Genomic DNA, 27,895 nt, shown 5'->3' on the forward strand with positions numbered 1-27,895 from the left:
CTGCCACCCCGGGGTGCCCCCCCCCCCCCCAATACCCCCCCCCCACTTACTCAGCCTGGGGCTGCTGCTGTAGTCACGGCTGAGAGCCAGGGCTTGCTCCGGGCCGCTGCCTGCACCCTGGTAGCGGCCATGGCCGGGGCTGGGACCGGGGCAGGGCCCCCGGGGTTTTGTACCAAACACCCACCGCCCCCCCCCCCGGCCCCGGTCCCAGCCGGTCCCGGCCCGTCGGGGCCGCCCGTCCCGCAGCGCCGGCAGCGGCTCCGTGTTGGCTGCGAGGTGGTTCCCCCCCCCCCCAGCTCCGTGCAGAAGCAGGGCAGGGTCGGGGCGGGGGGGGGTCTCATGGGGGGTGTGATGGGTGGTCGTAGGGCTGGGGGTCTGTGGCCAGGGCAGCCCTGTGTCTGCTGGGGGGGGGGGTACGGAGCTATCTCGGAGTGTGCGTGCTCGGGGGGGGGGGGGGCTCTGGGGATGCACGGGGGGAGCAGGCAACGGTGGGCTTCAAAATAAACCCCCCCCCGTAAAGCCACCCCAGTAAAGGCTGCTGGTACTGGGAGAGCGGTGGGGGGAGAGCGGCTCAGCCAAAGTTCCGGAAGGTGATGGAGGAGGAGGAGGAGGCAGGAGGCAGGACGTGACTTTTATTAACCATTAGAAACCATAAGAAACCACATTATTCGTTAAAGTTTTACATCCAGTACTTTTTTTTTTTTTTTAACTTTTTTTTTTTTTCCCAATCGCCGGAGGCGAGCGGAGCGGGGCAGGCTGGGGGCCAGCCGGTTTCCCCGCGGGACCTTCCTAACCCCCCTCACCCCCGGGACAGCTTCGCTGGGGCTGTTTGCTTTGGGAGCAGAGACTTTGGAGAAGCAGCAGCTTTGGATCAGATTTGGGGGCCTGTGTGAAAGCAGCATTTGGGTTTAAATCTGCGGAAAGAGCTTGCCGTTTCGCTGCAGGGCAGCCCGTGGCCTCCCTGCCTCGCTTTCCACTTCTCCCTCTGCCCGCTGAGCAGCGGGAGGACGATGCAGGAGACACACAAGGATGCCCCGAGCTGGGCAAACACACCGGGGACCCCCCCCAAAACTCCCAGGTTTTGGGGGGGCTACTTTGAAAATAAAACTGGACCTTGCTTTCTCTGAAATGCCCCAAAACCTCCTCCACCCGTGAAGGTGCGAGGGGGTCGCTTCTCCATCAAACCGGACCAAGTTTCCTCCCAGTGAGCCCAGGGTGGGAGGAACCGGGGTCCGATAACCTGGGGAAATTCAGCTGCTCCCAGGGAGAAGAGGGAAAACCAAAGCAAAACAAGTCCCGGGGGAGGGTTTCAGGCAGGATTGCCCCATCTCGGCGTAGCCAGGCGGGCACGGCTTCCCCGCTGCCGGCTCTGCCTGCCTCGGCTCGCTGTCTTTAAATATCACATTTGCAGACCGGGGAAGGATGAAGAACAGCGATATAAATATAAATTAAGTGATGAGGGGAAGGGAGAAGGTCGTTGTCCTGTCAAAATCCAAAACCTCAGTCAAACACGGCATCGGGCTGTCGGGGTTTGAGCACCCCAGGGCACCAGGAGGATCCGGCAAATACCACATTTAGGGAGAGGTACGGAGGTGTTGGCAGCGAGCTGTGGTCTGAGCCGGGCGGGAGAGGGGAGCTCGTCACTGTGAACCAAACCCTGTCCGTGCTTTCTGCATCCCCGGGCAAACCCTGCCTCAGTTTCCCCACCTGCGGCCGGGGGGTGCCAACCTCTCCTGAGCTCCACAGAGCAGCGCGAGACCTACGGGCTCACTCCCATAAAGTGCTCCAGACGTGAGGTGAACAATAAATACTATTTTATAGAAACGCTTGATTTAAAGGAAAATAAAAATCACCAAAACCTTTTCATAAAATCATTTATTTTAAATATTTCCCTGCAAAATCCTGGGAACACGTGGGCTAGCGGCTGTGTCCCCCTTAGGGACCGGTCCCTACAGAGCAGCAGCCTGGGCGGGGGGGGCTGCAGCCCACGCAGCGATGCTCAGCCCGGGCCAGGCTGGGGGGGGTAGCTCAGTGGCGATAATCATTATACATTAAACCGCAGCAGGAGGACGCAGGAGCCCCTTGGTTTGGGGGTGTGCAGGGTGGGGGGATGAGCCCCATGGCAGCTCCTGGGTGCTGGGACGGGGCTCAGGGCATCATCCTGCTCCTGCCACAGCGGGGTCCCTGCAGGGTGTCCTGCCACGGTGATGCCACCGCAGAGCATCCTGCCACGGCAATGCTCACACCACAGAAGGGCCAGATTCTGCCCAGCGTAGACCTCCCTCAGCCCATGCCAGGGGGGCCACGCTGCCCCTTTCCCCAAGGGCCACCTCATGCAATTCCCGTCTCGTTTTTGCCACTGGTGGAGCTCCAAGCCCACCATTAACCCTCCGGAGCTCGTTCCCACCACAACATCCCCAAGCCATGCCCTGCCCGAGAACGGTCCTGGCACCGCACACCTGAGGCCAAATCCTGCTCCGCGGGAAGCCATCGTCACCCTCTGGGATCCGGGTGCCGAGGTGGGAAGAGCAGCTGAGGCTGCCCGAGGGTCAGGGCAGGGCACTGCCTTCGCAGGCAGTGGGTGCTCAGCACCTCTCAGGGCTGGACCCTGGTTCTGCTGGGTGATGGGAGCAAGGGGGGGGCTGCTGCTGGGCCAGTGCTCAGGATGGGGCTCACTGCAGTGCCAGCACTGAGCACCCAGCACCCCAGGATGGGGCTGGGGGTACTTCGGGCTCCCGCTGATGGCAAAGACCCCCCCGTGGCCCGACCCAACCCAGGGGGGCAGATCCCAGCATCACAAGTGCCCACGTGTCCGCGTGCCCCTCGGTGGGCTTTCCTTGTTGGGGGCAGGATGGTGGCCTGGCCCTAGCTCACCACAGCCCCCTCAGGGAGGTCGGAGGCTCCTCCAGCATCCCGGGGGGTTTGCCGGGGTGGGACAGCACCAAAACAGGGTCTGGGATGGTGGTTTGGCTCTGCACGAGCAGGCGCAGAGGAGCCTGGGGATGTCTCATGAGTCAGGGGCGGCCGCTGGCTCCTGAGGGCAGGGACCACTGGTCCGGGGGGCTGGGGACATCGCCGGCACCATCGGTCCCCCACAGAGCTCCCCACCTGCCCTGGCCCTGGGCTGGGGGGCCAAGCATCCCATGGGGGGCAGTGCTCCCTGCTGGAAGAGGGGACCGGGACCACCAGAGCCACCGGGATGCTCCCAGACAACCTCAGCCAGAACACAAAACCCTTTGCAGGTGGGGAAACTGAGGCCCAAGGCTCGCCCAAGGACACCACGGCCGGGCAGAGACGGAGCCCGGCACTGCCCTGCGCTCTCCCTTTCGGGGTGCCCTCCCGCTCCCCGGGGCTTCGGCAGTGACCCCAACACCACGGACCCCGGGGTGACAGTCCAGAGGGACCGGGGCTCTGCGCTCCCACCCGTAAGAGGCACTGAAAGACCACGGGCCATCAGCAACCCCCCGACATCCCCCCCCGGAGCTGCTCCTCTCCCAGCCCGCGCAGCACAGACCACAGCATCGTCTTCCAGACCCCGAACGGGCGATACCTGGAGGGGGGGAACGTGGCCCTGGCAGATCCAGCGGTGTCGGCGAAGGACGGGACAGCACCGGTGACACGGGACACCCAGGGACCCCCCCCCACCTTGGCATGACCGGGTTCAGCATCAGCCCTGGGGCGAAGAGTTGCAGGGTGTCATCCACGGCTGTATTGGTGTGTCTGGGGCGGGGGCCAGGCGTGCACACTCACACGCGTGTGCGCACACTCGCACGCACCCCCGGACGGGCGGTAAACAGTCTTCCACATCCCATCTGCCAAATGAAACCCCGGTGTGGGGCGCGGGGTGCGTGGGGCGCGGGGGATGGCGGAGGGGGAGACCTTTTGACACTCATTTTGATTTAAGGGCTTGGCTTCTTGCTGGGTATAGAATTGTCTTTCCTTTCCAGCCGTGTGTAAGGCTCAAAAGCAGAAGTGCCCAGTCCATAAGCGCCCGGGAGGTCATGCAGGCTGCCCAGGAGCGGCCCCCCAAAACACAGCGGGGCGGCCGGCAGCCTGGGCGAGGAGGAGGAGGAGGAGGAAGAGGCGAGAGAAGGGACCTGTAGGCTGAAGGCTCCTGGCCCCGGGGGGCTGCTCCCACCGCCGAGCCCCGGAGAGGTGGTTCCCGGGGTGGCCAAGCCGGATCCGTTGCCCGTAGGACTGCCGATGGGGTTGGAGGTGGGAGAGAGGGAGGCTGGGGGGGGCCGGGACGGAGAGGAGCCGGCCTTGCTCCAGCAGCCGGAGGATGTTGCAGGTGGCGAAGGACTCGGAGGTGGCGGTGGAGCGTTTTCTCAGAGTCCCTGCTCTGGTCCTTCTTCTGCTTGGTGCGTCGGTTCTGGAACCAGACCTTGACCTGAGGGGGGGGAGTGGGGGGGGGGGGGACGGGGCAGGGGGGACAGAAAGGCACGGACGGAAAGAGAGCACGGGGGGGCCAGGGAAAGAGAGGTGAGAACCAGGAAAGAGTGAGAGATAAGAGAGAGAGAGAGAGAGAGAGAGAGAGAGAGACGTATTAAAATAAATGCCCAAGCGAGATCCATTCCCTGCCACAGGGACTGTGGAAAAGTCGCTCCCGCCTGCCGCTTCCACGGAAATGGCAAATTCCTGCAGGTGCCAGAAGGGAGTGGGACAGGATCCTGAGAACGGGAGCCTGGGCATGGGAACCCAAGGATGGGAGCCCAAGGATGGGAGCCCAGGGATGGGAGCCCAGGGATGGGAGCCCACGGATGGGAGCCCACGGATGGGAGCCTGGGGCTGAGCCACCCCACCGCTGCCTGGCTCTGCCCTGTGCTGGGTCTCCCGGGGATGCTGAGCTATGGGACGTGCTGGATTCTCCTCCGTGATGGTCGTCAAACCCAAGTTTGTGTCCCCACGGGGCAGGGTGGAGGGTCCCTGGCCTTGCTACAGTGGAGGGGAACACGTTAGGGGACAGGATGGCTTCTGGTGGCCCTGGATCTCTGGGCACAGACCCGTTTCTGTGCCCGAACCCAGCTGGGGACATCCCCATCCCAACCTGCCCCTGGCCAAAGCAAGGAGCGAGTCCGGGCTGAGGCCCCGTGGGACCCCCCTGCCCCAAAACGGCACCTGACTCCCCCAGTGGGACGTGGACCCGGTCCCCAGCCCGCAGCTCCCGTCCCCCTGCGGCTGCCCCCGCACCCCCTAACCTCTCCCTTGGGAGGGCAGCCCCCCGCTTCTGTCCCTCCCTGGCAGAGCAGAGGGGGTAGGAGAGGCAGAGAGAGAGAGAGAGAGAGGCGTGAGGGACAGACAGACGGACGGAGATGGAGGTGAGGGAAGGAGACGGATGGGAAGACACTCGGATTAGAGCGTGGCGGACGGGGAGCGGACGAGTCGGTGCGCTGGCTGGGACCCCGGGAGTAAACCCCAGCCCATCGGCACAGGCTTCGTCCCCGTCTGCTGCGGGGCCAGCGGGTCTCGAACTCATCCGAGTCATCGGAAACTCATTGGGGCAGGACAGTCGCTCACTGACACGGCCCTCGCGCGTCCCCCGGCACAATAGACCCACAGTACAGAGCTAATGGAGCGTGGGGGTAGAGGAGGTCTCAGCCCCCCGGCCCCTTTCCGGGGACAGAACAGTGGAGCCGATGTCTCGGCGAAGCCGGCCGGAGGCTGGGGATGCTCAGGGGGGAGCGGAGGGAGGTGTCCCCAGGCGATGGGGGGGACACCAGGACCATGGGGCTGAGCTAATATCCCACAGCCGAAACCTCCTGGCACCACGGGCCACTGCCAGCCCACGTCCTACCTCCCCTTACCCGCAGGGTCCCACGTGAAAGCTCTCTGCCCGTTCCCTGCCCGTGCACACCTCGGCTTCGCACAGGGACCCTGGATCCCTCATTGCCACCGGGACCACTGGGCTCATGTCACAGCCCAGCCGGATCCCCAGGGCTGACGTCCCCTCCCCGCCGTCCCCATCGATCCCTCCATGCCGGCAAGCGGGATGGGTTTGGGCTGTGTGCTCCCACGGCCCCGTGTCCCGGGACACAGCGTCCTGACACAGAATTAACAGCCCACCAGCTTTTCTGCCAAATTCTGGGGAGCACAGAGCCCCAAAGCGCAGGCAGCGGGGCCGAACGGGACTCACACGGCCCCGCAATCCCTTGTCGTTACTGACGTCTTAACGAAGGTCCGGTGTAAGGCCATACAGAAACGCACAGCCCCAGCGCCCTCCGCTCAAAGCATCCCCCAGCCAGACAACTCTGGAAGAGCAAGAGCTCAGAAAAACCCTCGAGGATGCTGATGGATCTGAGACCCTCTCCAGCTGCACACACGTTTCAGTGCAAAGGGAAACTGAGGCACAGACAGCCCCTGCAAAGCTTTCTGCATTGCAAAGCACTCTGAATCACAGCTTCTAACACGGCAGGAGAAGGCTGCAGGACACAGAATCATAGACTCATAGCATAGTTTGGGTTACAAGGGACCTTTAAAGGTCACCTAGTCCAATCCCCCTGCAATGAGCAGGGACATTTTCAACTAGATCAGGTTGCTCAGAGCCCCGTCCAACCTGACCTTGAATGTTTCCAGGGATGGGGCATCTACCACCTCGCTGGGCAACCTGGTCCAGTGTTTCACCACCCACATCTTAAAAAATTTCTTCCTTATATCTCGTCTGACATCATGCTCATCAGCACTAGCCAGGGCAGGGTGTCAGTCGATCGGTTACCACTGTTCCTGACTTCGGAGCAAGCTACCTGAGCAGAGGCACAGCCCCGTTACCGCACATCAGGGAAGGGCAAGCAGAGACATCAGAGCATCCTGCAGAAGGAAGGATGGAGCCCCAAGGAAAGAGGCAGGCGCAGCGGGCTCTCACTCTGCAGCATCGCAAGTGATACAGGCAAGGGGACCGGCCACGGGGAGTCAGGGTTTTTCCTAACACAAGGACTCGAAGGCATCAGGTGTGGTCACCAGGTAGTGGCTGGAAACCTGAGCGAGAGAGGAGGCAGAGCCCCTCTGTGCAGTACAGAGTGTGTTAGTCCCTGCCACAGGGGGTCCTGGAAGCCAAAGTGCAAGTGGGCTGAAGAAGGGAATCGGAAAAATTGCAGGAGAAGAGATCCATCAAGATTTAACATGAAGATCTGGGTACCTCCTCATGGTGAGCGCTCCCTAAGACGCCAGCGGCTGGAAAGACGTGGCAAGGACAGGACCACTTTACACCCTGAATATTGTTTTCTCTACTCATCCACCACCAGCCACCAGTAGAGACATGCTCCTCAGCCCTGGTGTCCCCTAAGGCCAGCTCTTACATTCTGGTTGTCTTCTGCAGGTTGTGAAGAAGAAACAGAGCTCATTAAAAGCTAAGGGCCCTTGTCAGGGTCTCCAGAGGTCTGTTTGATTCCTCCTCCACCTCCGGCTTCCCATGGGAGCTCATTTTTCCCAGATGTTTTGGCTTTTGTTCTGTGCTGGGTCTGTGCTGCTGCTTCTCCTGGGAGCTCTTCTTGGTCAGCTGGGGAGGAACTTTCCAGGGGCAGCAGTCATCTGTTTGGGTATGATGCTGAATACCAACAATTAATAGCAATAGAGATGGGCAAGTCCAATAAATAGATCGCTATAAATTGAAGTGGATATTGATGTGCGTGAATTTCTGGTGCCAAAACCCAGTTCCACACCACTTATGGGGACATAAGGGGAAACACTAAAGGACAGGAAGGAGAAAGGGTGGAGGTGACAACCGTCTCAAAAGTCCAGACATGGGGTTCAGCTGGGGAAGGGTGGCAATATGGTCCTCAGGGGAAGAGGACCCATTGGGTTCCTCTTTCCCAGTGCTGCTGCTGGGAGACAGTCCCAGCACCTCCTCACTCCCAGCCTGGATATCCTCTGCTCTCACTCCTTCGCTAGGGCTGGCTGATGCCCTTGGTGATGACTGCACCTCCATTTATAGGTACAGAGAGAAGCCTTCTGTAGCCCTCCCTGCCCTCATTCTACGTCTCGTCCCCTTGCAGGAGGTTCTCCCGTCCTCGACCCACCTCTGCGGTTCCTCTCTGCCCCCATCACCCTCGAACACCCTGACCCAAGCTGAACGTGCTATGCTGAATACGGTTTCCTCATGCCTCGTAGACTGACGTGAGCTCTTCCCCATCTGCACTGGTGACATATCAGACGAGCAGGATCACATTTGCCTTCATGGCTGAAGTTCATATATGGCTTCTCGTTAATTAGTAGATCCATGTCCTTTTCATCCTCCATTATGATCAAGCCCCGAGTTCCTATCACTGGAGATGTAAATAAGTTCAGCCAGATGCAGTCCTTGACAAGTCCATGAGTAATTTCCCTCCAGCCTCGATCCTTCGTCTTTCAGCCATGTCCTCCACCGTCTCCCATTACAGTTTCTCTTCCACACTGCAAGTTCTCCACTCATCTTTTGCTCCGGTTTCATTCACAACTCCCCATCAGCCACCATAGCGAGTGCTTTGCCAAGGTCTGCTTCATTTCCTTCTCTAAAAAAGCAGCTTTCTTCCTCATCCAAGTTACTGGGTGAACTGGTGCGTGCCTGCGACGTGGTGATGACACCCTCCCCAGCCTGGCCTGGAGGAAGGGCAGGGAGGATGGTGCCGGCACGTCCCTGGTAGGCACCACATCTCCAGCATCTCTGGAGGAGATAACATAGCCCTGCACGCGATGTTTTGTTTCTCAGTTACCAACCCGGTGAGCTACGGTGGATAACTGAAGGGCTGTCGGAGGAAACCAGCCACCTCCAGCTCTCCTGCCAGACTGGCGGGGAAGAAGAAAGTGAGACCAAGGACACCCTTTCCCTAGGAATGGAGAGAAAGGCCAGTTCCTCGATGGGTCATTCTGGGGGACAGCCAGGACAGCTGGCTGGGGAGGGCATGGGCAGTGGGGGAGAAGCCTTCTCCTGCTCCGGAGGAGTCCCAGGAAGAGCCCACAGCTCCCGGTGGCTGCAAGTCCCCTGCCTGGGGCTGTGGGATCCAGGACCACATGTGACAGGCCAGTCAGGTCAAGCCTGGATGCAGACAAATAGACAACAAGATGCACTTGGATGTGACCGAAGAGCAGGACGTGAGAGGTCACGCGTTCACCAGAAAAGGAAGGTGACTCTCAGAGGACGGCGAGGAGGCAAGCCGTATAGAGGAGATGACTCTGAAAGCCCTAGGAGACGTGGCATGCAAGAAAAAGCATGATGCTGAAGGTATGAGGATAAGCACGACCTGCAGATTTATAAATCTACATGAGTGTTTGGAGAAGGAGTCCTGGCACTGGATATCCAATCAATTACTGTGGCCAGATCTACTGTCCACCTTTCCATAGGGTGAGTGAGTGGCTGGAGGGATCTCAGGATGAAACCCCTCGTGTTTCTGGATCTGGAAATTCTGCTTTGCTCAGTCTCTGCAGCAGGAGAGAGACTGGTAAGAGCAGTGGACTTCTTGTCAGAGTGGGCAGAGGTAGGATGTGATCGCTGGCCTGAAGCAAGGCAGACTCGAATGGCAGAGACACCGTGGGTGGACCATGCGAAGAACTGCCTGTGGAGCACCACCGTTCCTGGGGCAGGACTGTGCTCACCATCGCACTGAGCCGTCTGGTTAGCGCGGGAAATTTTCCTAAGAAAGATGCCCTGGATCAACTAGAATGAGGAGGAAAGTCCTACGAGCCGATCGGAAAGGACCATCTGCCTTTCGAGTCCATTAGAGCTTGGAAGCGCGTGACTTCTCCAGGTCCTGCAGCATGAAAATCAAGCAGGAAAATCTGCTCTGTCCTGGGCTCGATGTTTCCATAAAAAGTTCAGGGCAGAGATCTCAGTCTATCCGCCAGAATAGCTCCCACCGGAGCACAGAGGGTCCCCACCTCCTCTAGGACCTATAGGTGCTACCGGAGCATGAACTGCAATAAAAACCAGCAGAAAGGGAAGGAGATAACCCCAGATCTGTCCAGTCTGTCCCAGACTGACAGAGTCACCCGACGCCTTCAGGACTCATTACAACAGTCCTCAGCGTACAATAAAACACCACCACCATCTCACTGACCCACCCATAGCTGCGGGTCCCAGATCCCCTTTTCCTGTCCCCCACGCAAGATTTTCTTTCCACCCACTCTTTTCACCGCATCAGAAGCTGAAGATACCTATTGCTGGGAGCAAGGTCAATCCTCCCCTTGCTGGTGGAGAGGCTGGACGTGGTGTCCGACTAGCAATGACTAAGAGTATGAGACCTCGACTGCATATTGGGTGGAAAAGCAATTTGGAAGGTTGAAACCTGCTGCCTGATCATTTCAGGAGGTGCTTCCTAGTGCGTGGTGTGAAAACCAGCTGGTAGCCCTCCCCATGGCACCACGGAGCCTCTCGCCCCGTCCCCCTCTCCCCCTCTCCTCGCGAGTCCTGCTGTCACCCAGCGGCACAGGAGAGGGCTCAACTCAACCCCCCCAAGGACCTCGGGTTGTAAGTTCATCCATCACAGGCTACGTGACTCCCATCACATTCCCATTTACTGGGAGTAAGGCAAAAAGAAACCACAACAAACAAATCCCAAACTGCCGGGAGAAGGGTCTCAGCGGAGCTGGCAGCATGGTGCAGCAGCTCTGGAGCATGGATGTAAAGGCTGAAAATATTTTTATATATTTTTATATATATATATATATAAAATACTTATTCTATATTATTATATAAATATTTATATTTTTCCTTCTTTCCAAAAAAAGCTTTCCCCTGGCCCGTTCCCCCGCTGTTCACATAAGAGCAGCACCAAAGCTAATGCTGCCCAAACACGGAGCGAGCCTTCCAAGGAGAAGAGCAAGGAAAGTGCAGAAACAGCGCTGATTGCCGCCGGGAAAGCAATATTGCAATTCCCTCCGCTCCCAAGCAGCTTTTACTGCAGTGAGAGTGTCCACAGGGCCACCGGCCGGCTTGGAAAATGCACGCCTGGGAGTGGGAAGTGGAGCCGGCTTGGAAAACACGTGCCTGGGAGTGGGAAGTGGAGTCCTCGGAGATCCCAGCTGGATGTCCCCGCATCCCCCCCAGGCCGTGCTGCCTCTAGGTCCCAGGTCTGTCTGACTCGGGCAGCTAGGGGTTTATTTTATGTTATTTTATTTTATTTTTATTTTATTTTATTCTATTTTATTCTGGTGTATTTTATTTTATTCTATTCTATTCTATTTTGTTCTATTCTATTCTATTTTGTTCTATTCTATTCTTTTTATTTTTAAAATTTTATTTTATTTTGTATTGTTTTATTTTATTTTAAATGCACACACCCCCCTAGTGCCTGCTATGCAACTGAATGACCTGCTGAGGGTCACAGAGACGTACCCACAGATTTCTCCACCCACTGGGGTTTTCTCTGCCTGCGGTTTCCCTCCCCTGAGGAAGGATTCATCCTCCAGGAACTGGCTCCAGGAGCCCACTGGAACCTCCACCCCACGGCCCAGCCTCTCCCCGTCCTTCCCCACGCGCCGTGGAGCAACATCGCTGCTCCCCGCCTGGGAGGAAAGCAGGAGAGCTTCGGTGTCACCTGCTCCCCTCGCGAAGGGAGAGCGATTCAAAATGTCACCGAGCATCTGAACTTCTCGGGGCGCCGCTGCGGGGCTGTTCGGCAAAGGCACCGTCTGTCCGTCTGTCTGCCCGCCAAGCAGCAGGATGGACGCGCAGACGGCTGAGCCCCCCCTCTCCCTCCGCTCGAGACCTCCGCCAGCGCGCCCCGTCCCGCGCCGAGGGGTCTCCACCATCGCCACGATTGCGAACGCCGCACGCCGCGTGCCGGCGCACGCCCCGCTCCGCGCACGCTGCCGCTCACACGCGTGTGCTCGCACGTGCCCCACCACGTGTGTGCACGCACCGGAGTGCCCGTACGCGCGCACAGACACCCACGGCCCCCCCCCCCAAAACTGGAGCATCTGCGCGGGGTCACGTCTCCCTGCAGGTGCCCGAGCTGCTGGAGAGGGTCTTGCCCAGCATCCCGGTTCCCTGGTCAGGCAGGGAATCCAGCAGTGCAGGCAGGGCTCCGGGGAAGGGAATAAACCCAGGCAGCGGGGTCACGGCATCTTCCCACCCACCGGAGCAGCGGCCGCAGCCCGTGGCATCGGCTCCGGGCAGGCTCCCAGCTCCAGGCGCGGTGCGGCCGGCGGCACGCGGCACCCGTGCCGTGGCACAGCGGGAGCAGGCGGCTCCGCTCACGGCCCCGGCAGGGTCACGAGCAGCCGTGGGGCTGTGTGTGTGCCACGAGCGTGGCTTTCCACGGCTATCGGCAGCGCGGCGGCACCGGGATCGAGCACACGAGGGGTTTGGTGCCCGGTGGTCTCTGCCGCAAACTTGGGGAGCGCCTGAGCCTGGGCTTCGCCGCCCCCAGCCCCTTCTCCGGTGGCTGAGCCTGCCCTGAAGACGCTGGGAGCTGGGATGCTGCTCTGATCCCTGCCCTCCATCTAACACCTCCGAGCTACAAAACAAATTATTTCCAAGCGGTTAATCCCGATGGAGACCCCCCCGCCGGCAGGCCGAGCTCCCCGTGCACTCTGGGGATGGAAAGGTGCAGGGTGGGGAAGCCCATCGCCCCACGGCGCTCAGTGATCCGGGGATCTGGCCGAGGGTTTCGGTCCAGTAACTGCCTCGCACTGTTCCTGCTCCGCTCATCCATCCCAATACGCTGCCCAAAGCGCTCCCCTCCCTGCAGAGCAGGATACGGCCACAGGGAGCGAGCAGTGCCCTCTCCTCTCTACGTCTTAGTTTTTTATATCATCTGGCACCTAACCGATGCGTTTTGCCGGCTCGTGGCTGAGCAGCGGCGGGACGTCGCTCCTCGGCGATCACGGTTTGCCGATGGGAACCCAAAGCCCCCGTCCCCCTGCCCACCCCGGTCCCAGGCAGCGGGCGCATCATACCTGCTCATTAAACCCTGCTCACACGCTCTTGCACGCCAGCGTCCCCCACTGCCCCCCAAAACGCCCGAGCCCTTCGGCCTCTCCGTGCTTGGTGGCTGGCCGGGACGGTGCCCGTGTTCCCGTGGGACACCCATGGGCATCACCCCGACCCCAACACCCGCACAGGCAGGGCTGGGGGATATGCTATTGTTTTTTAAGGGTGTTTATTATTTGGTAGCCCTGCCCCAGGGCTGACTCCAGCGCCGTCACGCGTCCCACGCCGTGCGCACCTCCGGCACGCCGGCCATCCGGGACTATTCATAGCTGCCGGATGAGGCCATTTTCCTCACCGGGATTAGCTCCCCGCTGCCATCAGCTGATGCCCGCCGCGGCACGGGGAGAAGGTGGAACCCAGCGTGCTGCACCACCGTCTCCCCACAGCACCCCGGCCACCCTTCCTCCTCCTCCTCCTCCTCCTCCTCCTCCCTCCATCCCGAGTGGGGCCGTGGGCTCACGAAGCCATCGAGGCCAGGGCAGGCGGATGCTCGGCACAGGCTCGGGCCCCCAGCATTGCATAAGCCAGCGGGCTCGCTGCCCAAAGCTGCCTCGGCCAGAGGTTTCATAACGGCACGGCGGCTGCGTGACCCGTCTGCCTCTCCCCGGCCACGATGGGAACAGGGAGCCGGCGCTGAGCAGGGATGGACTCATCCCTCGGCTTCTCCTCCAACCCTTCTGTGCCCCGGCAGCACCTGGGGTCGCTCCAGCTGGGCCACCCACCCCAAATCCTGTGCCACAGCCCAGGACAGACATGGTTGGGGCCATGCTTCCAGCCACACCGAGCTCCAGCCTGCGGCCAGGCAGCGTGCTGGGGACAGCCGAGGTGGGAACCATCCCTGACTGAGCCCTCGGCCAGGTGCCTGTCCCCAGAGCAGCCTGTTGCCTCACTGCTGATCCAAAACTCCAGCCAGAAGCATCCCCTTCACCTGCTTTTGCTTTGAAATTCAGGATATTTTCTGCTTCACAGAAGGGGAACCTCCCGGGTCCTTCCGCACGGAGCAGGGAGAGACGGGGCTGGGCTCTGCAGGCAGGTCTGGTGGGGAGAAGTGTCCTCCACCATCCAGCCTGGTGACCCCAAAGCGAGGTCTCCCAGAGGGAGCATCCTCCAACACACCGATATCAGGTAGAGACAACCCCCCGTCTCCTCAGAGGTGCCGGCGAAGGCTGGCGGAGGATTTCCCCCATTTATTGGGGTTTCGGAAAGTGCAGCCTGGGACGGATGGGAGACACCACCCAGCACCGGCCATCCCTCCCCAGCAGGGACATTCTCCACACAGCCCCGGCCCCGGGGGTCCGATACCCAGCGGGATTTGCCCAGGACAGGCTGCGGTGGAAGTGTGCGGGGTGGTGTCACCCACGGCAGAGTCCCTCCTTGGCCTTTTGGCCACTGGCACCCAGTTTCGGTGGCGGGGGGGGGGGGGGGGCAGGTGGGACAGCAGGGTTGTCCCCACAGTCACATCGCCTCCCACAACACCAGGATCCAGCGGAAAGTATCCACGCAGATGTGGTGTTTCTTCCCGTTTTCCACGCACAGAGCAAACCGGTATGGTTTTCTCCCAGTGGAAAACAATATATAGCTGGGGGGTGGGAACACCCAACCAGAGGGTGCGGGTGGGTGGTGGGACCCCGGGCAGTGGCTGGGGTTCAGGCCATTGCGTTTGGGGTTCCTGCCCCAGCATCGGAGCTGGATCCAAAACTGTCACCAAAACTGATGTCCACTGGAAACTGTCATTTTTTAGGAAACAATTTTCCTTAGGGAGTATGCTGAGGAAGCCTTGGAGATCTCTCTGGAAACACCCAGCCGTCTTGCAACATTTAGAACTGAAATTTGCAATCACAAATTCTGAAATTGTTTTTCACTGTGCAGGCATTTTTGATTGAAAATGCTTAATGATAAAAATCTCAGTTAATTATCTCACATTTATTTACACTAGCTATTTTGCCTAGTGCCAGCTGAGCTTGGGGAGGTACCCAGATATTTTGGGTTATCTAATTCATCACAGGAGCAGCAGTCCTGTAGAAGAGCCCTATTTCCAGACGGTCCCCTTGTTCCCCTCTGAGGAGAGCTGCTCCTTTCCTCTCTTTAGAAATGTTTTCCAATCCCCCACCAAGAAGCCAGTGCTCATCGCCCAAACCCTCTTCCCCAGCTCCCTGACGTGCTTTGGGAACTAAAATGCCAAAAAGGTGAATTTTGGAGGAACCTGAGGGGCTGGGGCTGGGCAGGCGGAGGCAGTGGCCGGGCTGTGCCAGCCTGGTCCTGCCGCTACATGGTACCTGGTTATACCACAGATTTATTGCCACCAGCCCAGGGCCCCGCAGCTGCAGGGTAAACCCCACCACGTGCCCCCGCCACGGGGAGGGGACGGGATTAGCTTGTCCATGTGAGCAGGTTTACTCCCCAAGCATGTTCTGACACGGGCTGGCATGTGGGAAGGGGACCCAGAAGCTATTGGAGATGCCCAGATGCTGGGCATCTCCAGTGGCCACCTCCTGCAACGCGACCCAGGATCCCCCTCCCTTCCAGGCCAGCGGGAGACGGACACCTTCAGCATCTGGATCCGACCTGGGAGTCATTAAATATGGGATCACTCAGGCTGACATCCCCCCATTGCCACCCACTCGCTTCGGAACAGACTCGGTACCCAAGGTTTTAGCAGCAGGAGCCAGCTGCAGGCTACCGCGGTTGGACGTGATGCTTTCCCCAGCTACCTGCCTCCCCATCCCAGTGTCCCCATGTCCCCCTGGCCAGTCCTGCAGCACCCCAGGTCCCTCGAGGAGGTGGGTCAGACCCAGTCTGGCAGAGAACTGCTCCAGGCAAACAGGGCACCCTTCTGCTGGGTTGGTAAGTTCAACCCATCCAGAAAAAGCTCCATCAGAAGTGGCTCAGGGGGACAGACAGGAGCACCCAGCTGGGAACAGCACTGGTGGGGTGGGGTGTGAGCAGCACCCCTCAAACCAGGCTGCATTAGGATGGGGCACCCCGACCCGCAGCACAATGCCAGCTTCCCCAAGCCGAGGGGAGAAAACATTCCCTGTTGGGCAATTACCCATGGGAGAACGGTCAGTGTAAGCACCCACGGCACGAAACAGCGATGCTACGGAAGCAGCTGGGTGGAAGCAACACGAACCACAGAAGATGTTAGAGACTATTTTCCTATGCACAGCAGAGCATGATGGATGGGTGGGTGGATGGGTGGAGGGAAGGATGGATGGGTGGATGGAGGGATGGGTGGATGGAGGGATGGAGGGATGGATGGATGCCTCCTCAGGAAAGAATATACTGGGCTATGACACCTATATTTCCTGCACAGTCTAGAAAAGGGATTTCCAACAAAGCTTTGAAACCTCAGCCCGTACCCTGAGGACTGCAGAGACTCCGAGGACGAGGAGTGCACTGCTTTGCAGCAAGCAGACCAGCGTTACGGTCCTACCTGCCTCTTGTGCCTTGTGGAAGCCCCAGCCCACAGCTCCCATCGCCAAGCTTTGGGTGACTCTCACCTCCTCCAGACCACAGCTTTCCTGCGGTTCTCCCCGTGAGAGGACAACTTGTGCTGGCACCAACCATTGTTTCATTGTTCTCTCGCTGCAGGGACTGATAGTTGTTAATGACTTCAGGTGTGATTAATTTTTAACGGCATCAACTTAATTGCTGGGCTATAAATAGACCTTCCCACCCCTTCTCTGGCTCAGCTGCTTTCTCATGTATGTTTTGCTCCATGTTGGGGGGATCACAGTCCTGAAAACTCTGTGCTGCGAGTACCTTCCCCGTGCTGCGCAGGATGCTCGGGGGTATTGGTCCCCCTGCAGTGACGGAGCTGTAGGAGCCCAGCCTCTGCCAAGGATGGCCCAGGAGTTTGTCCCAAGGAAGTTCTGCCAGACCAGCTGTGATGGAGCCCATCGCAGTGGGAGGAACACCAGGGGATCCGTGGGGTCCCACGGACTTCCCAGGAGCCAGGCAGGCAAGAATTGTGATGCTAAGACCTCTCTTCACTCTGTGCCCCACCATCCCTCTACAAAGGGTCTTCAGATGCTGCACAGGAGCTGAGGAGCCCAAAAGCTCACCAGTATCTTCCAGGAGGTGCGTGGGTCCAAGAGCCGCCAGCAGCGCTCCTGAGGACAGGAGAACGGTCCTGTCCTTTGGGAAGGGGTGAGCTACCTCTCGGCAGAGGGACAGGGCTCGGAGCTGGGTGCTGCTTGGAGAACATCTGATACAACCAGCCCAGCCCTCAAAAGGGGCCCTTGTTCGACATGAGTGTCCCTTCTCCATCCTTGGTCTAATGAGGGCAGGAAGAGCTGGCAAATACCCCAGGTCACTTGAACCTGAGCCTGGCATTGAACTCCTGACCCAGAAAGCAAAGCCTCCTGGCCCAGGCAAATCCCCTCGGCCAGCCCATCCCGCCTGTCCTCCTGCCGGGGGATTTGTGGGAATTATCCTCCCTCCGCCGTCCCCCCGGGGTCCTTCTGCCTCGCAGCCTCCTCTCTGCCTTGCATTTTCTATCCCTTAATGACACTAAGAAGGGGCACTTTTCCCCTAATGCCTTGGGATGCGTTGCCTGGAGAAAGCCGGATGCATGGATACGGGCTACTCTCTGCTCGGAGCACGGGGCCGGATTCTGGATGGGTTGTGCCGGGGTGGGCTTGGGCAGCCCCTCCGCAGCTCTCCGCGCCGGGGACGTGAGAGCTCACCTGGGATGCAGCAGCCGGCGCATCCACATCTCCAGGCTGCTGCTTGACATGTTAATGAAAATATTCTACAGGCTAATTAAAGTCATTTAACACTAACCGTGTCCATGGATTAATTAGAAAAAAGCAGAAATGGCATCGGGCTGGAGCCCAAGCAGCTCCTGGCGAGGCAGAGCAGGCACATGGCTCCCTGGAGGGAGGAGGCGAATTCCCCGGGCTGGAGAGAGCCGGGGCAGGTGGAAGCACCCTCCTCATCCTCGCCTGAGCATGGGTGGCTCCGAAATTCCCCCCGTGTCCTTTCAGTGCAGCAGGTCTGGGTGAGCAGGCACGGGGACGAGGTGCGGGGCTCACTCCGGAGGGATGGCAAGGTGACCGGGAGCACGGCGGGATGCTGGCGGGCGGCTCTGTGACCACCAAGGGGAGGACATGCTCATCCACAGTGGCTGCCGATGGGCAGCGGCTTCTTCAGCTGCTGCTCCGGGCCAGGGCTGTCCTGCTTCTCCCTGCCTGAGCCTGGGTGAGCCCCCCTCTCCCCTGGGCAATCCCCCATTTATCCTGGGTGATCCCCCCTCCTTGGGGCAGGGGCCAGAGGCAAGAAAGCAAGATCTCTACTCCCCATCATGGAGGTGGGCCATTCTGGCTTCCCTGCAAGAAGCAGCAATAGCCTCCTGCCTCCAAGACTGCCAAAAACCAGGATCAGATGCTGGGAAAGTAACATAAGAGCCTAAAAGAGGCTTTTTTTGCTCCGGCAGGATTTCTCAGGGGCGCAGCCTGATCAGCGGACCCACTTACGGGGACGCTTGGCTGCAGCTCTCCAGCTGTGATGACATCGTGTCTCTTCCTATCTCATCACGCTGTTTGCACCACTCTCTTCTCGCAGAGGAGCGGAGATGAATCATTCTTCCCCCCCTGAACATTTACAGGCACAAAAAAACCCTTCCTCGGTGGCCCCTTCCTTCGTGCCCCCGCTTTGCTCTCCCCTCCTGTGGTGGGTTCCCATCGCGTCCAGGGGTCCCGGCAGAGAGCAAAGTTGGGAGCAGCTGGCGGGGCAAGGCTTCCTAATCTTGAAACCGAGATATAATCCAGTGAAGGGATGGAAAGGATCCATTCTGCTGTCCCAGCCACCAACACAACACAAATGTCAACCAAGAAAGACCCACAAGATGCTGCTGGTTGGGAATCCACCAACAAAACATTAGATGGAGCAATTCGACCATGAACTGCCCTAAGTCCCGGGAGCTGCTCCTGGATAATGCTGCGGGGAAAAACACCCAAAAGTACCCAAAATGCTCTGATTGTTGCAAATGTTGGATTTGTCCCTGCCTGAGCTGATGGACACAGAGGAGCCTGGTGGGACAGGAGTGGCTGGTGGTTGCAATCCAGTCTCCAGGCCACATCCAGGTCGGACCAGCATGCTGCAAGGAGCCATGCAATACCCTCCACATCAAAGGGGTCTTGTAAAACCCTGCGGTCACCCAGCTCTTGCAACGACCGAGGAAACCTCCCAGCCGTGAACGGCAAGGGACCAGCGCGGGGGGTGATGCCTGAGAGTGCAGAGAGCCTGAAACCCTGACCCAAGGGGACCTGCACCCCGCTAATGAGAGGAGGAAGCCGGGCACCGAGCCTAGCACTGCCATCCCCGGGCACGGTGGTGGCTGGGGAGGGACGGGCGGTGGGGGGGAAGCCGGGAAGGTACAACTGGGAGTTTGCTGCAGGGAAGGAAATGCTGTGAAAAGCACAGAAAGGGATTAAAAAAGACAGAGATGAAGGAGAGAGATGGGAAAAAAAGGATGCAGGAAGGAGAAAAGAAGAGGAAAAGAGACAGCCATGGCCTACAGGGTGTGAATTTTCTCACCGAGTGATGAAGGCAGCAATGAGGCACCAAACAAGCAGTAAATAAGCGAACATTAGTCCCTACGGAGAGGCTGCGCCCTCCCGGCCCCGGGCTACGGCAGCCAGCACCCCGCTCGGCACAGCCCTCTGCCCCGTGCCACCGCCGGACGCACCGGCTGCCCGTCCATTCCCGCGCCTGCCGGGGAGCCGAAGCTCTTCCTCCAGCACGGCACGGCCAAGCCCACCCGTGTCCCTCCCAGCTCTGTGGAGGTGACACTGGGACCAGGGCTTTGGCTGAGACCCCGGGAAGACGGACCCCCATGCAGCACCCAGTTCACCGGGGTGCTTTGGTCCTAACCACGGCACAGCCGTGCCAGCTGCCAGCACCTCCTTGCACGTACCCCAAGACATGCTTCTTACTAAAAAAACCCCTGCTCTGCCACCAAAAGAGACAAAATGACTATTTTTTGTGCTCTGCTCCCCCTTGCAGGACCGTGCAGTGGCCGCAGAGCGAGTGCCAAAGCACCACTGAGCAACAGGGTCTCCCCAGAATCAGGCCCCCTCGGCATGCAAGGGGAGCTTGGAGCCAGGGGCTTGGCTGCTGACAGCTGGGACAGGTTCGTTCCATAAGAGGTTTGGAAAAACTGAAATTATTTCCTATCTGAAGCAACGAAGCCACATAGCTGTCTCCAAATGCGCCTTTTACTGGCCAGAGAAGGGGAAGAGTGGGCTGGCGGAGTCATTTCTCTAGGTCCCAGCTGTGCTGCTTTGCACTGCGTTCTTCATTAATTTTATTATTATTACTATTTCTGTATAAATTTTTAAGCCGAAACCATCGCAACCCCGGCAGATGCACTTTTTGCTTAGCAGACATCAACACCAACTTCCCAGTAACATGCAACCTCTCCCACCTCTGTTCGCCCAGGCTGTGCCGTGCCGCCCAGCTCTCTCCGCACCGGGCAAACCTCGGCAGAGGAGAACCGGAAAAATCCCTCCCCGCCGGTGAAGCTCCACGCAGGGGTGATGGAGAAATCCAGGAAAATCCATCCCACGCGGTGATGGAGAAGAAATGCCCAGGCCATGCTGCAGCCCAGGGGTCCCCCAGTCTGCAGGGAGAGTCCCCAGTGGTATCCCCACCCCACTGGGAGCAGGGGAGCGAAGCCACGGAGGCTGCAGAGGCAGGGGGGAACGGCGGGGTGCAGGATCCGTGCAGGATCCGTCCAGCTCATACACAGCCAAACGCCTGATCCCGACAGCACCCACGATGACGCCCGACCCCACTTACCCATCCTACACTGCGGGTGCTGCCGTAAGGACCTCGGGTCCCCGCTGACACCCTCCTGCTCTTTTCTCTTCCCCGCTTAGCCGGACCCTCCCGGGGGAGCCGGGGGACGCTGCCCACGGGGGAGCAGCGTGGCGGCCGGGGGGGTCCCTGCGGACCCCGCTCAGGGCTGCCCCTCGCCCCCCCCCAACCCTAAACTGACCGCTCCTCTGGCTCAAGAGGAAGGGGTGGAGGAGAGCCATTGCCCGCAGCACCACGCACGCTTGCCCCCCGGCCGCGCTCAGCCCCGGCTCCCGACCGAAACACCGGCCAGCACCCCTCCGTCCCGGCGAGCGCCGAGCCCCTCCGCCCGGGTTTGGGACCGTGGGCTCGGCTGAGCCCCGGCTTTCCCCCAGGAGAGCTCTCGCCCACCCCAACCCCACTTTCTGCCCGCTCTGCCTCCCCCCACCGCCCTCGCCACGCCGGCGGCCGGCACGCCTGTCCCCGTGTGGCCATGCCACGGGGATGTCCCCGCCACGGAGAAGCCACCACGACCCTTACCTGGGTCTCGGAGAGGTTGAGCTGCCGGGCTAGCTCCGTCCTCTCCCTGCCCACCACGTACTGGCAGCGCTGGAACTCCAGCTCCAGGCGATAGAGCTGCTCCGCCGTGAAGGATGTCCGTGTCCGCTTGGGCCGGTCCAGGTCCAGGCCCTTGGGAAGCACGATCTCCCGGATCGTCCCTTTGGCATCTGGGAGGGAAGCGGGGAGAAGGGCAGTCAGGAAAAAAGCTGGGCTGGGGAGGAAAGGGACTGGGGAAACTGGTTCCAAATAGACCTTACTGGGGGGGCGAAAGCTGAATTAAACACCGGTTGCACCGTCGAGCGACAGGGCTCGCTGCAAGAGGAACTGTGAAAATCCCCCAAGCTGTGGCTAAAAGAGGCGACATCCCATAGTTTGGTTGTCCCCTCTGGCCCCAAATGCTGCAAATGTATAAACCTCCAGGGAACAGTAACAAAGTCTTCCTAAATTATTTTTTTTTTAAGTGATAAATAGAAACCAAAAAGTCTTTAAGGAAAACAGAGCATTTAATCACAGAAATCATAGTTTCTGAAAGCCAGAACAGAAAACAGTTCTATGCCAAGAAAGAGTTCAAATTAAAGATTATTTAATTAAAAATATATTTTGGTTTTTTATTCCTGTCCTTCCTTGGGAATACTGGAAAAATTTTATCTCTATGACAATTCTCTTTTTTCCAGAATTATTCTCACTGAAGGAATATTCTCTTGAAAAGCAGCAGCTCCTACTTTGGGGCAATTCTCTATTAAAGGACAAGTTTTGGAAGTGCCGCATGCCCCGAGCTGCTCATGGCAGCAGATTTTACGAGGCCGGGGCTATCACTGCCTGCCCACAGCCTGATATCGGGAAACAAAAGCCAGAAGGTTCAACTCCCGCATTAGCCCCGCACAGCCCCTTCCATGCCGTGGGATGCCATTTGCAGCCCTTCCAAAGGAGTCACGGCTTTACTTTCCACCGACAAAGGATGAGCTCTCCCAGAAAAATCCACGGAGCCCCGAGGTGCCAGGAAGCCTGTCCCAGCTCCATGGGCTGGGATGTGCCCGATGGGCTCTGTGTGCCCGGGGTGCACCAGGTATTAAAAAATGAGCCTTGGAAATTTCCCACTGGGTTCCTGCCAGACCCCAAACCCCTCGTGCTCCTTGTCCCCCGGTGCTGGCTTTCCTTAAGCACCAGTAACACCAGTGGAGAGCCCGGTCTGGGTAAGCCCTGGCTGCAGAGCTCCCTGTTTCTGCGCAGTGGCTTTCTTGCAGGTTAAAAACCAGCCACAAAAGCCACACCGGGCAAGCAGCCCTGAGGCCGGAGGGACCCAAGGTCCCCAGCAGCCCTGGCTGCAGGTAAATTGCTTTCTTTCTGGCTGACTCAGGCATGAAAGGATTATAAAATCGGTGGGGCAGGAAGGGGGAAAATGGTGCGGAGCAGCCTGGGAAGGGGTGATGGAGTTGGCATGGGGACGGCAGGAGTGGGGAGTGAGCACAGACTCGGGAAAGGGACTCCAATCCCAAAGCTGGTTCCCCACCGCTACGTTGTGGTACGTGTGACGGCAGAGGTGCCGTCCCGGCACAGCCAGCCTGCTCCAGGCTGGAGCACGGCACTGCAGGAGGCACCGGGGCCGCAGAGGGCTTGGGGAGGGCCAGGGTGGGAGGGGGTCCGGTGGGACCATGAGCATGGGCTCTGATCCACACCCCCAAACTCCACGGGTGGGCTGTCAGAAAGGAAAGGGGTTGTAAGTGGATTGGAGGTATCTCTGGTGGGATCGGGATGCCAGCCTGGGAACCATTTTGTGAAGGAAAGAGCATTTGCAGGGATGATGCCCGGACCACGTCCACACTCCCGCGTCCACGCTGCGGTCCCCCGACACAACAACAGCCGGGGCTGCCAGCAAGGAGCAGCTAACAGAGACGCTCATGCTTTCCAGCCGCAGCTGCGAGTATCTGCCCCTCCGCCCTCGCTGCTCTGTACGGCGCTGCCGGCATTATTATGGGTATTATTTATTGTTATTTCCCCCCGGCAGCTGGGGCACGGGGTGGGGGGAGTGAGCTGGGCACAGCGCCGGAGGGAAGGGAAGGGGGCACAGCCCGTGGTGCCAGCTCGGCAGGGGAGAGGCAAAGCCCCTCTCCCTAGCCCCTCGCCCCCCCCATGGCACAGCAGCCCTATTACACACCGCAGACCTTCCCTGCTGCCCATCCGTGCAGGTTTTGGGGGGACCACAGCCATCCCCCCACGCCAGGAAGGGCACAAAACCATCCTGCCTGAGGAACCCCCTCCTGAGAGCCTTCCCCCATCAGCCGCTGGATCCCAGACCCCCAACACCCTCCAGGTCCTGCCGTGGCTTCCCGGGGTTTTCCAGCAGCCCCCGGCCTCTCTGGCAGGGCTGTGGTGACAAGTTCCATTCTTGGGGACCGGGCTACACCTGATGGCAGCACAGCCAGTACAAGGTCTGGGACTGAAATCCCCCCGAAAGAGTTCTGGTGCCATGGGGATCAATCTCTCCTCTGCCTTAGCAGCTAAATATGACGAGGCAAGGACAGGCAGACACGGTCGGGGAGCAGGAGGGAAGGCGAGCGGGCAGCAGCTTTGGGGCACCGACCCCCTGAGCTTGTAAACAGTGATTTTACAGCCCTGCAGTGCAGCACCGCAGGCCAGGAGGGACGCATCCTGCACACCAACACATGCAGCAGAGTCAGGCAGACACAGATACCCCCGTACACCCACGGACACACCGTGCACACCCGTGTGCATGAAGGACACCTCTTCCCTGCACAGGGACACACCGTGCACACCGTGTACACGGGGGTTTCTGCACCCACACGGCTGCCAGGACATTTCTGGGGCGCACACCCGCTCGTCCAGCCCCGAACACGTACACCCACCCCTCTCCGTGCCAGGGGCTGGTGTGGCCATGGTGGCACACACACCTCGGGGCACACTTGGGGGGGGCACAGGAGCCCACAGCCCTTCTCGGTGCACCCCAAACAGCACCAGGGTCCCCCCCCAGAGCTCCCCGCATCCATCTGCGTTCCCCCGGGCACAGCGCTGGGGCAGCCCCCGGGAGGAAGGGGGGTGAGCACCCCGGGATCTGCCCCCCCCCCCCCTTCCAGCCGCCCCCGGGGCTGCAGCCCCCAAGCTGCCAGCGGGACCAGCTCCCGAGCGGCCCGGCTTCTCCGGCGAGTCCTTGTCCCGTTAATCCCCGCTAAGGACCGACCCGCTGCCGGCCCGCACCCCCCGGCCGTGCCCGCGTCCAACGGCACCCGCCAGCCCTGCCGCCTCGACGAGACGGGGATGGGCGGGCGCGCAGGGCCGCCTCCGTGGGCAAAGCCCCCCCTTCCCCGCGCCCCGTCGCTGCGGCTGGAGGCTCCGTCCCGCACCAGCGGTCCCCGGTACCGTACCGGTGAGCGGACTGAGCCCGGCCGAGCCCCCGGGAGAGCCCCGGACCGGGCAACCCTCTCCTCCGCTCCGCTCCCGGCGGTCCCAGGGCACGGAGGACCCCCGCCGCTTCCCAACCGGCTCCCGCCGACGGGGGGAGGCTCCTCCACCCCCCCGAGAGCCCCGTTCCCACCAAAGGCACCGCGGGCGAGCCCCGGGAATGGGCCGGAGCTGAAGGCAGCCCCGGGACCGGGGGGGAAGAGCCCCGTCCCCCGGGACAGGCATGGGGATGGGGGAGAGCGGTCCCTGCGGCACCGGCTGCCGGTTCACCCCGCGCCTGGGGGGGTGTGGGGGGTTACAAATAGGTAACAATATATTCATTAAGAAAAATTAAAATTTAAACCCCACCACCACCACTTTGCAGGGAAACCAACCTGGAGGCTTGGTTGGCACCGGCCCCTTCCCCGGGAGCGGGCCCTCGGCCGGGGGAGGGCTGGGAGCCCGGCGGGCCCGTGGCCCTGCAGACCGGCTCTCCCCCCCACCCCCCGTATCTCCCCGTGTCCCCCCCACCCGCTCTATTTCGGTTCCGTTCCCGTTTATTTCCTCCGTTTCTCCCCGCCACCATTTTGTCCGCACCGTGGCGGCTGCGGCAAGATGGTGAGACCGGCCGCCGCCGGGCGAGGGTCCCCGGGGCCGGCAGAAGCGGGGACCCTGGCCCGGGGTTGGGGACCGTCAACCCCCCCCCCTCCCCAGTCCCGCTCCCAGCCCCGGGCCCGTCGGGGCGGCCCCGGTAAGACCGAGGCCGGGTGGAGGAGAGGCCTGACCCCGGCCTGACCCCGGCGGGGGCTGCGGCCTCGGCGACCACCGAGGAGGACCCGGGGGCAATCCCGGGGGTACCGCTGCCGAGCGCTGCCCGTTCCCCCGCCGAGGTGCCCGGGGAAAGGTTCGGGCTGCGACGGTTGGGCTGTCGGCGACAGGCGCCTATCGCGACAGCCGGGAAAGAGGCTTGGGTGGGCGGCGGGGGGCATCTTTGCAACCCGGCCGGCAATCGCTCCGCAGCCTCCGGGCGAGCCGGGATGCCCGAGCCGAGCTCGAACGGTGCCAGGCCCAGCTCACGGCGAACGAGCAGGGACCGGGATCGGGCCCCGCCGCCCCCGGGGCAGCGGGGAGGGAGGACACGGCCGAGCCGGGGCCGAGGCTCCGGTCCCCACCGCCCTGCCCTGCCCGAACGCGGGGCTTGAGGCCGGGCGGCCGCGGAGCTTCTCCGGGCTCCGGTTTGGCGGACGGGGCGGGGGGGGGGACACTGGCTGAGCATCCCCAGGCGCGGCCCCGGGATGGAGCCGCGCTGCTGCCCCCGGAGCCCCGACCCGGGGAGCGCTCGGGACCTCCCCGCCTGCCGCATCCCCGCCGAGATTCCCCCCCCCCCCCCGAACTTTTCGGGGTTTGCCATAAAACACACGCTGGTCCCAGCGAGCCCCGGGGCCCGCGATGGGCTGAACGCGATTGCATCCCGAGGCTCCGGGTCCCGCCGTTCCCCGGGCCGGGCCCGCCGCGTTCCCCCCCCCCCCCCCCCCAGCCCCGGCCGAGCGAGTGATATTATAAAGAAGGAAAAAAAAAAAAACCAAACAACACCAAACCACAACCAAATAGCCCCTAACTCGCCGCCGCTCCATGACGCTTTTCTCCTGCGACAACGCTTTAAAAGCAAAGCTGATGCTTTCCCCCCTCTCCCGCCGCCTGCGCGTCCCCCCGGCGGGGCTCGGCCGGCCCGGGGGAGGACGGGGGGCGGGGGGTGGTATCGTTCCGTGACCCCGCGGTTGCTCCCCGGGACCCCCCGCTCCGCCCGCTGCTCCCGGCCGAGCCCGGCCCTTCGGCCGCAAACCGAGGCGGGCACGCACGGCCAGCCCGGCCCCGCTCCCGGGAACCGCACGGCTCAGCGGGCTGGGGGCAACCGGGCCCGGTCCCCGCCGCACGGAGCGGAACCGGGGAAAACCGCGGTGGCGGAGCGGGGAGTAGGGGGACCGGGAGACCGGGAGGCCGGAGCCCGCAGCCCGGGAGCGCCCGGGGATGCGCTGGGAGCGGTGCCGGGGCGGCGGCGGGAGGGCGATTGGGGGGAGCAATGCCCCATCCCGCTGCCACCCGGTCCCGGGGCGAGGAGCGGGGACCCGGCCGGCGGGGACCAAGTGCCCCCCGCGGTGGGGGAAACGGAGAAGGCGGGGGGGGGCCGGGGCCCGAGGACCCTGCCCGTACCTCGCACCAGGATGCGGCGGCAGTAGTCCGCCTCGCCGGTTCCCGACGGGCTCTCGCTGTCCGGGGCGCACTCCTTGGAGGAACCGGGGCTGACCGCCGACGTTCCCGGGATGTCCTTGAAGCCACCGCCGCCTCCACCGCCACCGCCTCCTCCTCCTCCGCCGCCGCCGCCGCGCAGAGCGCTCTCCAGCTCCGCCCGGGTCGGCGCCTTCTCCCGGGCCCTCCCGGTGGCCCCGGGCTCGGCCAGCAGCACGGGGCTCCTGCCAGGCTCGGCCCCTCCATCGCTCATCCCTGCGGGCGCCGCGGCGGGATCAAACATCGGGAGGGAGAGAGAGAGAGAGAGAGACAGAGAGAGGGAGAGAGGAGGCAAGACTAGGCGGGGGGAGGAGGGGAGCCCCCCCCACCTTCCCCAGACCCCCGCCCCTCCCCGGCCCCCCCACCCCACCCCCCCGGGGGGCTCAGCGCCCTGGCAGAGCCGGGGGCACCGCGCCCCAGCTCACCCCCATGGCCGGAGACCGCCGGGGGCCGTCGTTCTCCCGCCTCTCCGCGGCGGAGCCGGCCCTCTCCCACCCGGGGGGCTGGCATTTAAAGCGCACCCCCCCCCCCATCCACCCACCCTTTCTCCGCTCCACCGACCGGGGGTGGTGCCGGGGGGGGGCGGGATGTGGGGTGGCGGCGGCACCCATCGGGGCGTCCCGAGAGGGTGCGGGGGGGGTGGGTAAAAAAAGAGTTAAAAACTTTGACAGGCGACTGAGGCCCCCCCCGTAGCTCCCCCCCCCCGAGCTCCACCTCCCGCAGCACCTCGCTCCGGGCAAACTTCAGGCGCTCCGGCCGCAGCCCCTGCCCTTCCATGGAGAGCCGGTCCCGGTCGCAGTCCCGGTCCCGGTCGGGAAGAACGGGCGAAGGAACGGCCGGTGCCCGGGCTCGCCGCGCTGCGCTGGGATTCGCGTGCGGGGAAATCAATACGGGAATAAGGGGGGTGGGTGGGTGAGTATGATGATTTTTTTTGGCGGGGGGGGGAGGAGG

At 61.4% G+C, this 27,895-nt stretch overlaps 1 protein-coding gene across 1 annotated transcript; it reads right to left on the reverse strand.

The window, feature by feature from the left end:
* Positions 1-617: 617 nt before the first annotated feature.
* On the reverse strand, positions 618-27,652 carry VAX2 (ventral anterior homeobox 2). The gene is given in 6 exon segments (XM_052780906.1): positions 618-4,226; positions 4,228-4,326; positions 4,328-4,390; positions 21,242-21,429; positions 26,870-27,160; positions 27,370-27,652. Coding segments are annotated over 6 exon segments (1,053 nt in total). The 5' UTR covers positions 27,455-27,652; the 3' UTR covers positions 618-3,899.
* Between the last annotated feature and the right edge of the window lie 243 nt (positions 27,653-27,895).

This window comes from Harpia harpyja, chromosome 2 (genome assembly GCF_026419915.1).
Source record: "Harpia harpyja isolate bHarHar1 chromosome 2, bHarHar1 primary haplotype, whole genome shotgun sequence".
Classification (NCBI taxonomy): domain Eukaryota; kingdom Metazoa; phylum Chordata; class Aves; order Accipitriformes; family Accipitridae; genus Harpia; species Harpia harpyja.